This window comes from Vipera ursinii, assembly GCF_947247035.1.
Source record: "Vipera ursinii genome assembly, chromosome: Z".
NCBI classification, from domain to species: domain Eukaryota; kingdom Metazoa; phylum Chordata; class Lepidosauria; order Squamata; family Viperidae; genus Vipera; species Vipera ursinii.
The window spans coordinates 51,302,490-51,314,671 of NC_139517.1; the positions used below are offsets into that span (position 1 = coordinate 51,302,490).

The 12,182-nt window shown below is 37.1% G+C and overlaps 1 protein-coding gene across 1 annotated transcript in view; it reads left to right on the forward strand.

The window, feature by feature from the left end:
• Nucleotides 1-12,182, forward strand: part of VSTM2A (V-set and transmembrane domain containing 2A) — a gene marked incomplete at both ends in the record, with an annotated part of 47,458 nt that overhangs the window by 18,862 nt on the left and 16,414 nt on the right. Inside the window, one exon of the mRNA XM_083377177.1 lies at nucleotides 1,778-2,105. Coding sequence (XP_083233303.1) covers nucleotides 1,778-2,105 — 328 coding nt within the window. The remainder of the gene's footprint in view (nucleotides 1-1,777; nucleotides 2,106-12,182) is intronic.

Consider the following 12,182-nt stretch of genomic DNA (forward strand, 5'->3'; position numbering starts at 1 on the left):
CCTGCATTTCGCCATCAGAGGCCTTTCCTCAAGGCCTGTGAAGCCAAGAACTGAGCTACAGATTAAATCCATAGCTTGGTTCTCGGCTGCAGAGGCCTTCCAGAAAGGCCTCTGACTGCAAAATGCAGGCCCGAGCTCCATTCTCAGCTGCAGAATGAAGCTACTTCTTCAGCCGCAGAAGTGGGCCAGTGAAGCAAGTGTGGATCCATGGGAGACCTGGCTGCAATGGTAAGCTCCACCCTGCCCTAGCTTGATTTTTAGGCATGTGCCCCATCCCAAAACTAGGGCTTATTTTAGGGGTGTGGCTTATATTAAGCCAAACCCTTAAAATCAAGCTAGGGGTTATTTTCGGGGTAGGTTTCACTTTTGGGGAAAGCACATTATATACCCCAAATACATTCCAGTAAGGGTAGATCAATGAAACTTGATTTATTATCTCAGAGTTCTTGGTAATAAAGTAGAAGTGAGTGGCATAGACTTTATATTCAACAAAAATAAAAGCCAGAAAAGAAATGGCATAATGTAAAAAAGAGATTCATATCTCACAAAATTATTGGGATTTAGTTTTCAATAAAAAGGCAGTGGTTGGACACTAGCTTCCCTTGCAATCAGTGTGAGCTGATATTGAATAATCTTAGTAATTTAAGTAAGCTTTAAGTAAGCTCAAAGTTTAGAAGGGTATTAAAACCCCATTAATTGTAACAAATATTGTGCATAGTTAGTAAAAGTCAAAATTTAAAACAAAGAAGCAGCTACCTGGATTTAGATCAGTATTATTTGAACTGAAGTAGATCATGTTACATTTCTGGCTTAAAACAGAGGGTTTTAAGTGTGAATTAAGAGAAATAAAATATCCCTTCAAATGTGCCTAGTAGACATTAGAATGATCTTGACCCACCCATTCTGTCTCCCTCTCCTCCTGTCCCCTCCCCCCTAGAGTGTTGTGAGAATGTAAAGGAAAGAGAAAAAGTATTTAAGCTGCTTGGAAAAAAGAAGCTTAAGGAGCTTATTTAATTTTAAATTTTAAATGCCAGAGGCTTGTATGGTCCGTTTTCCAATCTGCACTGGCCCACAAAATGACATATATTATTGATTTCTTCAATAATATATTCACCAGCAGCTTTTACCAATTGTGTGTGATTGGTCTAAGTCTGTAGCTAGGGTTAGCTATTGAGGAATTTCCATGATGGTGCTGGGCCCAGTCTGCATTCTGTTTAAAACCTTAGCTCCTATTCTAATTATGCCTAATCCTTACAAAGTGCCTCTAATGCACTTTTCTTGCCTTTATGAGCATCATGTTCTTCAGAAACTCTTCAGATAGTCTTAGATAAGTCACCCTTTTTTAGAACCCTTCCACTCTGCCCCTACAATACAGGGATAACAGTGCTGCCATAGCTGTATGCAAAATATATGTGAAGCGTCTAAAATATGGGGAAAGTCATATATCAATTTTGTATTATGATACTGTCAGAATGGTTCATTTATTTGCTCTGAAATTTTTTTTAATATAAATCCAGCTGTTTGGTGGAACCATCTTTAAGGCACTGTACAACAGGTGGCAAACAACCAAGTGTCATAAACACACATGGAAACACAACAACCCAGATCTACAATAACCTAGCAACAATTAGTTAGAAAATGAGGCTCCCCCCACACCCTGCCATTGGTTCTAGTTGACTTGGGACACTTTCAGCTGGGTATAGGTGCATGAAAGGAAGACATGGGGGGTATCTATTAATAGCAATAACATTTAGAGATGTTTCTGGAATTTTTACAGACAGTGAAAGTACAGGGGAATGATATTTCCCACAAGCTGCAGATCTCCAAAGTCAGGAGAAAGGATGAAGGACTGTATGAGTGCAAAGTGACAGATGCCAATTACAGAGACCTTCAAGAATACAAAGCCCAAGCTTATCTCAAAGTCAATGCAAACAGCCACTCTCGAAGAATGCAGGCTTTTGAAGCTTCCCCAATGTGGCTGCAGGATAAACCTCGCAAGAACATCTCAGCTGCCTTTTCTAACAGCATCCATAATTCTGCCAGTCAACGTCCCACTTCTAATCCTCCAGCAGATGCCAAAATCACCAAGCAAAGCCCTCAATCAGGTATGAACAAACATTTTGAACATTTTATGACCATGCAAAACAAAAATAAAAGCCCCATTTGGCATAATAAAATCACATAATACAGGTACAACATATTCAGCATATCAGTTGCAGCCCATGATAGGATACTAGAAGTTTGATACATTTTTGTTTTATACAATGGCATCCTTGTGGGGAGGAACAGGATAGAATAACATAAACACCATTGTGATGTTACAATACAAGTGCTAACCCATTATATTAGCATCATGATATTGTCATAATGCTACTTTTGTTCATTCTAACTAACATAACAGGCTTCAGTTTGTATACCTGTTTAGGATTGCAGGAACAGAGCAAAGAGTAGATGGGGTACATCAAACAAATGACAATTAGTATACTTGAATATACTTAAATAAAAGAAATCAAAATTATGATAAAAATATAAAAGCCCAAATTGAAGCAAGAGGGATTACATCCAAAGGTCCCTTAGAATGTTACTATTATTTCATTAGTATTTTTAATGTGGGAAGGACTGTTTGGTCTCTGTCATCCTATTATATTTATACAGGAAACTATTCATTTTGAGCTTTGTCAGGATGAGTCCTTTTAGTGTGCTGATTATCTTGCTTTAAAAGACTCAAGTGGCAGCTGTATTTGGATTGGTTGGTCACAAGTTCTGAGTTCTGCTTAAATACTTCTTTACATCACTATCTTATCTAGAATTAAAATACCTCTAGTTTTATAATAAATACAATAGAGAGGAAATAAAAAACAATCTATAAAATGTTTATATTTTGATATATATTATATATATTTTTCATATAATTTATCTTGTTCTCACACTTGATTGATACAGATATCCTGTTCCCTAGCTGTATGTAATCGCTTGGCAAGCTGTCTTTTTTTCTTCATCTTGCCAAACAGTAAAGAAAGTTTTATCACTCAACAAAATTCCAGATGCTTTTGCCAGCTATGGACAATGAAGGGTCATTATAGTAGCTGAGTTAAGATTTAATAAACTCATAAGATAATTTCTTACCAAAATCCTCAATCTGCATCCTACCTCAGTAATATTGAACTATAATACTGATCGCGACCATATAGAATTGTTGGGAAAATCCATAGTAAAATAGGTGCTTGAAATATTTAAAAGTTTGCAATAATGGTGAATATCTGTAGCTCAGGAGTAGAATGAGGGTGGAGGTTTGTTCTCTGAGCTTGTGGGTGCTTCCAAACATTTTGTTGCCAGGCCAGGTAACATCTTTAAGAGAATTTAGGGGATGTCAGTGTCAGTATTCTTCTGTTTATAAGGGCTTCAGATATGTGTATGTCAAGTGAGGGTCTTGTGATGGGTCAGACGTAAGTCATCAATGAGAGTCTTGTGATGGGTCTTGTGATGGGAGGTTACATCAGGTCAGGGTCATTGGGAATAGCAATAGCCCACAAACCCACAGCCACACTCTGCCAGGGATTATCCAGAACCAATGACAAGATACAGAAGGATGAAAGAAACAATGTAATCTACAAAGTCAACTGTAACCATTGCAACCAATTCTACTTGGGACAAACATCGTGTCAATTAAAAACCAGGATCCACAAACACCAGCTGTCAGTCAAATGCCAGAATCCAAAATCCTTAATCTCTACCCACACCAACACCAAACAATACCAGTTCAATTGGAGCAACACTAAAATCATTGGCCATGCTACCATCCACCACACTCATTAATTCATCAAAGCCTGGCACTCCACAAGCCACTCCATAAATAGACACACTGACCTACAACTAGCCTACAAACCCCTCAGAATCCAAATCAACCACACAGCCAACCAGAGACAGCACCGACTCTCAACCAACCAACCCATCCAAGCCCCCCCACCAGCAGTTCACCTCCCAATGATCCTGATCTGATGTAGCCTCCCCATCACAAGACCCATCACAAGCTTCTCACTGATGACTCACATCTGACCCATCACAAGACCCATCACACTCCTCACTTGACACACCCACACCTAAAGCCCTTATAAACAGAAGAAAACTGACACTGAAATCCCTAAACTCTGCTGTAGATATTATCTAGCCTGGTAACCAAACATTCAGAATGTCGCAGAATAATTAACATTTCGACCAGAGGAGGATGGACCGTGGTTCATTTGCATGGTGAATATCAAAGAAAGAAAATCCGAGGCATATTCTATTGTAAAACTTTTAATGAGAAAACAAAAGACCTAAACTGACTACATTCTCTCATCAGGCAAAAGAGAAAAGTAAGAAGTAACTGTGAGAAACTTTTTCTAGGCATGCGCACAAAACAGTCTAAAATCATAACATAGCTGGACATATGAGATTCACTATGGTTACATGACAAGATAATAACACAGGTGCAGAGAGCGGAGGAAAAAATGTACAGACAGAAACAAGCTGCTGACAAAATTTAAAAAAACGGCAGTGACATCCCCTTCTTTTGTCAGCAAAGCAGAAAATCAGATAAGGCACATCTTCTTGCACAGATACTTGTGTTGGGCTTTAGGAAGTGGTTTGTTCAGCATATCAGCAATTTGGTCATTTGTAGGCACATACTGCAATTTGACAAAACCTTGTTTAACTGCTTGTCTTATGTTTTGGTAAGGGATTTCAGTGTGTCTAGACCTGGAACCTGTAAAGCGATTCTCAGATATATAAACCACAGATTCGTTGTCCTCCATCACAGTGATTGGTCGAATTGGAGGTGTCCAGATATCTGTGACTAAACCATCAAACCACGTTAGAGAATTACATGCATCTGAAACACAAGCATATTCAGCTTCAGTAGAAGAACAAGAAACAAAACTCTGTTTACGCACATGCCAGTAAACAGGACATCCATTTAAAAACATCATATAACCTGAAGTGCTTTTACGTGATTTCTTATCACTTGCCCAATCAGAATCTGCATAACAATATAACCCTGCATAGTCGGTATGTGTGGGTTCTAACAATAACTTCATGTCTTTGGTGTGTTTTAGATATCTCAATAATTTCTTAACACATGTCCAATGAAACTGTTTTGCCTTGCCTACGTGTTGTGATAGGAGATTAACACTAAGTGCAATGTCAGGTCTAGTCCAACTACTAATATATAGCAGTGACCCAATGACTGAGCGATAAAGTGTTTGATCCTCGAACTCAGGAGTCGGTTCATGTGTCAAGTTGTGAAAATCGGTTTGCAGGGGTATACTCACTGGTTTAGCATCCTTCATGTTGCAGTGATGCAATAGTTGTTCAATCTTATCTTCCTGTGTAAGACTGAACCCCTTCTGAATTTTGGTAACTTGAACACCTAAATAAGTGTTAATATGTCCTAAAGACTTCAATGTGAAAGACTGTTGTAAAGCTTTAGCAAAACATTCACTCATCTGCTTATTTGGACCAATATAAACAACATCATCAACATAAACAAGAATTATCTCATACGTATTATCAGATCTTTTTGTAAACACGCATTCATCTGTTTCAGACTTAATAAAGCCCATTGAATTTAGTTTGTCAGAAAGACATAAGTACCACATTAAACCAGACTGTTTCAGACCATAAAGACTTTTGTGTAGAAACCAAGTATCCCCTTCTTGCTGTCGGAAACCTGGAGGATCTTTCACATAAATTTCTTCATCTAGATCAGCGTGTAGATAAGCCGTTTCAACATCAAACTGGAAAACTTCTAGGCCAAGGATAGTTGCAGTGGCTAAGGCGATTTTCACACTCTCAGTCCGCACTGTGGTTGAATAGGTATTTGTATAGTCCTCAGGATAACGTTGAGCGAAACCCTGGGCTACAAGTCTGGCCTTGTACAATGACTCACCCTTTGGCTTCTTTTGAATTCTGTAGACCCAGTGAGTGCCAATAACTTTCTCGTTTGCTGGAGGGCTTGCAGGCATAAACACATGAAGTTTCTTTAGACTGTCCATTTCTGCCTGCATTGCCTCAAACCTTTTATCTTGCTCTGATTTAGGAAGATGTTTGATTTGTGTGAACGTCTCAGGAGGAAGTGTAACATTACAAATCAAAGGTAAAGGTGCTTTCGCTACTTGCCACGAATACCATTTTGGAGGAATTCCCTTTGTGGTCCTCTTGGAACATCTTGGAACAACCGTCCATTCTTCTTCCGTTTCGTCCTCGTCTTCATCATCGTCACCAGCAGCATTGGCGGCTTGTGAAGAGGGAACAGTGGGTTGAGAAGAACTCATGGTAGGAACATTTGCCTGTGCATCTTGATCATCAGGCTGCGTGGCATCAGCAGCAGCATCTCTAGGAAAATAAACTCCAGGGTCGTTAGAATGAATCATGGAGCAGTCAGCATCTTCCTCAAAAATAGCAGATTGTGAAATCACTATGACATGATGAGAGTCAATATATTTGCTCCATTTTGAATTATCATCAATGCCCATAAATCTCATCCTTTTTGCTGCAGGACCCCCTTTCTTTCTTTGAGCTAAAGGAATATTGACCTAAACTGACTACATTCTCTCATCAGGCAGAAGAGAAAAGTAAGAAGTAACTGTGAGAAACTTTTTCTAGGCATGCGCACAAAACAGTCTAAAACCATAACATAGCTGGACATATGAGATTCACTATGATTACATGATAAGATAACACAGGTGCAGAGAGCGGAGGAAAAAATGTACAGACAGAAACGAGCTGCTGACAAAATTTTAAAAAACGGCAGTGACACAGAAACCAACCCACAAGCTGTCACAAATATGTCACCCTCATATTTAAAAGTGCTTTGTTTATAACCATCATTAAAATTATTTTCATCGGTTGGAAAGACAATCAAAGTAATGTAATTAAGTATATACATATTTAGAGAGTCATATGAGGGGGGCGTTGGTTTGTATGGGGACCTCCGATGGTGGGTATTGATGATGTTTCATGAATAATGTATCTGGTCCCAATCTGGCATTAAAGTCTTCCCCTGGTAGGATCCCGGCATTTGGGTGTTCCATGAGTTGTTTATTAACGTAATTCCAACTCCAGCCATACAGCAGTGGTTTCAACTTTTCTTAGTGAAGGAGGGAGATAAACATTAATTATCAAAAGCAGGACTGAGTCCAGTTTGAGGAGAAGGGCTATAGCTGAATGATTTGAAGGGGTAATAAGTGTGGACTCTGCTCTCAAGTTGGTAGTCAGTCTCCCTGGGCCTCTGCCTGGCCTTGCTTCCAATAGCCATTAAGCAGGAGATCGTCACAACATATTGTGATAAGTTCCCGGGGTGGAATAAATTGCCCAAATAGCATCTGGATTTTCCACATGGGTATATATATGTTTTATTTATTTTAATTCCATTTATATCCCGCCCTTCTCCGAAGACTCGGGGCGGCTTACAAGCTTAGCAGTAGCCTTCATTCTATGTATATGCCTGCTTATTAGGGCTTTCACACACACCCCAAGCGGCATTATTACAAAGTCAGCTTAATTGCCCCCAACAATCTGGGTCTAATGAAGATTAGATAACCTTGTGTCCAGAATATTTTAACATGGACTAAGTAAATTAAATGGCCTAACTAGCTCCAATTCTATTATTCTGTGTTGCACACAATATGATTTCATTACTGCCAATGATCCTTATTCTAAGAATGTGCTCAGCATTTGATGTTCTGTTCAGCAGATTGTTAGGAGTACTAGACATGACTGGTTTGAGAAATCTTCTTAGTTATTTTTTTTCCAATAACACACACACACACCCCACTGTTTTATGTTTGCAAAATTCAAGTCTTCCTTGGAAGATAATATGTTTATTTCACATACTTTGTCTGAAAATTAAGTGGATTCATATATATGTAACTCCATATGAAATTATATACATGAAACTTGCCAGGATCAAAGCTATGAAATTGTGTAAATTTTAAGCAGATTTTCACATTTTCATCTTTGTAGGTTAAAAAACATAATCACACCTTGTACTGGAATGTGATCCTAGACCTAGAAAGTAGAAGGCTGGAGGATCTCACGCAGAAACTCCACTCCCAGCTTATGTTTGTAATTCCTGCCAGTACCACCACCACTCCCAACCAGACAGTCCTTCTGTCTTTATTATTCTGGGACTTTGGGATTCCAATGAGGTAATATTGAGGTTGCTGGAGAAATGGATAGTATCCAGACCCTTCCCTAGTCTTGCCTTCAGATTCTTCCTCTGACAATTCCTTGAGTTCTGCCTTCAATTTTTTTCAAGAAAAGGATTTAAATTTTTTTCTTCTGAGAGACAGATATATTGCTCATATCTATGTGACCAACAATCTCTCTCTCTCTCTCTCTTAGATGAAATATTGATTCAATATCTATACCTATTTAGTGAGTAGATTAGCAATTGCGAATGTCAGATGTCAGCCTGTCAATTACAACATATTCAAAATACGAACTGAATTTTATTGCTCAATATTTGCTTGATTTTTTTCCCACAAATATGTGCATATTAATAATAACCATATAATTTATGATAAAACATGGGCACAAGCCTTTATTTTCAAAACAACTCTAATATTTTTAACTGAAAGTTTTAGTTGTACAGCTAATCCCAGGTATCCATTTTTCAAAATATATTTCAGATAAGATTTTTTAATCAGTCAAAAGTTCTGTTCAGATAACAATCTCCCACATTTTGTTCAAAAATCCAAATTTATTTTTCTTTAGTATTTTTTATTGTTCTTCATTTGTTTATTTGTCTTTAAAACATAGAACAGGAAAATAAAGCTGACTAAATCTTACTAAGATTTTGCTATGGCATACAAGAGTGGAGGCTGGGCTGGAGAATATTTGGCAGTGGCTAACAATTACCAGTTAGAATAGTTTTTGGATTAAACTTAGTTTTTATTACAACTATAGTAATGCAAGTTTCTGCTGCATTAAATCCATAATGGTGATGCTTCTGTTAGAAGCAAACTCAAAAGAAAAAGATAAAGTTCAAGGAAATTTTAAGTAGACTTATCCAGCTGATATCATAGTACTTTATCAATTAAAGAACTTTAAGTCTGAGATAATCTCCAAAGGATAACTTTCAGTTTCAATTGCTTCCTTCTAACTTGATTCTGGGCTATCTTCAAAGGTTGTCCTTATTTTCAGTGATAGGAATTTTACAAACATGAAGGAAGGAGGGAGGGAGAGGAAAGAGAAGAAAGAATAAGTAGTAATGGTATACCCTTTCCATATACAGTATATGGGTTAAGAAGTAAAGCATTTGGGAAGTACAATATTTCAAAGGATGGCTTGAATTCCACCAGTCTTAATGAGGGTTCACAAAAGAGTAGCTGTAAGTAACCTCTGGGAATGAATGTGAATATAAGATTACAGGTAGTCCTCGACTTAACAACCATTTGTTTAGTGACCATTTGAAGTTACAATGTGCTGAAAATGTGACTTAAAAATATTTTTTACATTTACGACCATTGCAGCATCCCCATGGTCACATGATCAAAATTCAGGCACTTGGCAACTGGCATGCATGTTCCAGGATCATGTGATCAGCTTTCTATCCAGCTTGTGACAAGCAAAGTTAATGGGGGAAGCCAGATTTATTTAACAACTGCCTGATTCATTTAACTGCAGTGATTCATTTAACAACTATAGCAAATGGGTCATGAAATGGGGCACAACTCATTTAACAACTTATTGCTTAGCAATGGAAATTTTGGGCTGTTTTGGTTGTACATCAAGCACCATCTGTATTATATGCACAAAGGTGGGACACAATTAAGGTTGAAAATGCACCTCATTTCCTATGTTTTTAAAAAAGGATATTTTTTTATATTTCTTTTATTGTCCCCCTTATTCTTCTTTAGAGATCTTGACTTCATTCCTGCAATTTGAAAAGGAAGTAGTTAGAAAAGTGGGAAAAGAGTGGATATAATTAAGCTATTAAAAGAAACTCTCACATTTCTGCAATAATATGAAGATTATATAAAACCTGTATTTTAATCATCTCTGCTTCTCATAAAATGGTACATTCTTCATCTCTCAGATATAGAATTAATGCAAAAATCACTTTGTGGATTGCCAGCATAGCTATACTGTACAGTTTCTTTCTAAAACAAGTAATTATTACATGGATTAACATGACACTGGTTACAGGGATCTCTTAGGACAAATGTATTCACCTTTCTCTTACATGTCTGTTTCCTTTGGCCATGTTACTGCTGAAACCCATTTACAGGTAGTCCTTGATTTACAACAGTTCGTTCAGTGACCGTTCAAAGTTACAATGGCACTAAAAGAAAGTGAATTATGACTGTTTTTCACACTTCCAAGCATTGCAGCATTCCCATGATTACCTGATCAAAATTCAGATGCTTGGCAACAGATTCATATTTATGATGATTCATATTTATGTCCTGGGGTCATATAATGTTTTTTTGTGATCTTCTGACAAAGTCTCTCATCAGTCACATAAACCCTCCTCCTTTTCCCCTATTGTAGTCTGTGTCAGTTCCCACTTATAATTAATTCAGACTTCATTTCTATTGAATTTTGTTAAAAACAATTACAATATTCCATAGAACTTAGAATTATAAGACTAGAAGGGACCTTGGAGGTCTATTAGTTCAATTCCCGCCCCCAATTCAATAGATACACATAGCTCCCTCAAAGATTAATCATACAATTTATTCTCCACACCCTTATCATACTTTTGGCTCTTCTCCGCACACTTTCTAGGGTCTCAACATCTTTTTTGAACGGTGACTGGAATAAACTAAAACCATGGGGTCATGTAGAGATTAATATAGCATCCTTATAATGACAATTTTTTTAGAATCAGTATAAATTCATGATAGCATTTCAAGCCAGATTCATATTAACTTTCAGCTATACAGTAGCTTTTGAAACAGGTCTAAACAATCTATCTTTGAAAGTGTTCACATTTTCTGAACTGTGTATGGATCTGTGTATGTATATATACCTCTACTAGCCTCTCCCCTGTGAATATCACAAGTTTGTTCCAATATATAAAATTAAGTGATGGACTAATTTAAGGAGCAGCTTTGGCTCATCACTTTTTCTTCTCGTATCTTGGTTGTTTACAGAAGATCCACAATGATTTTTTTATTGTCTTTAGTATTCCTCTTCAATTCTTTGTTTGCATTTAGTTGGCGGGGAATTTTGTGATAACTTGTTGCTATTTTATGTAAATTTAAAATACATATATGGAGCAGTTGCAGTTATGCATTTAAAATCATACCTATGATGCTGAAGCAATATTTTGCTGATAACAAAAGAATAAAAGAATGACGTAATTAGAAGGGACCTTGGAGGTTTTTTAGTCTGACCCCTGCTCATGCAGGAAACCCTGTACCTCCAGTGTAGAAACACCTACAACCTCTGGAGGCAAGTCATTCCTCTGATTAATTGTTCTAACTGTCAAGAAGTTTCTCCTTAGTTCCAGGTTGGTTCCTCTCCTTGATTAGTTTCCATCCATTGCTTCTTGTCTTGCCTTCTGGTGCTTCGGGAAATAGGCTGCCCTCCCCCTTTCTTTGTGGCAGCCCCTCAAATATTGGAAAAACTACTATCATGTCACCACTAATGTTTCTTTTCAATAAACTAGACATACCTAACACCTGCAAATGTTCTTTGTATATTTTAGCCTCCTAATCAGAAGTACAAATAAATAACAAAACAGTATTACTGAAAGTCATAAAAGGGCTTTTATGATGCATAACATAGTACATTTGCAAATCATTTTTTTTCATGAAGATCAAGAATTCTATAAAACAATGTGCAGTCAATTGAAACATTTTTCTTATTAGAAAAAACCTTGAAAATTTAAGGGAGAAATTTTATTGAATTGAATTTCTTTCGATCTTTACATTTAATAATAAATTTTAATCAATTTTAATTAATTTTAAATGAAATAATGAAATGAATTAAGTGAAATGAAATTTATGAATGAAATTGAGAAGTCTATCACAAGCTAAAACATACAATAATATGTTAGCTGCAAACTGGCTTCACAAGAAATGTTGTCAGGACCCACCTCAATCCACATCTTAGGAAATAAGAACTCTTGGATGCAAGTTTAGTCCAAAAGGAAAATGTTTACTAGGATGGAATCGATTGTGGGAATACAAGAC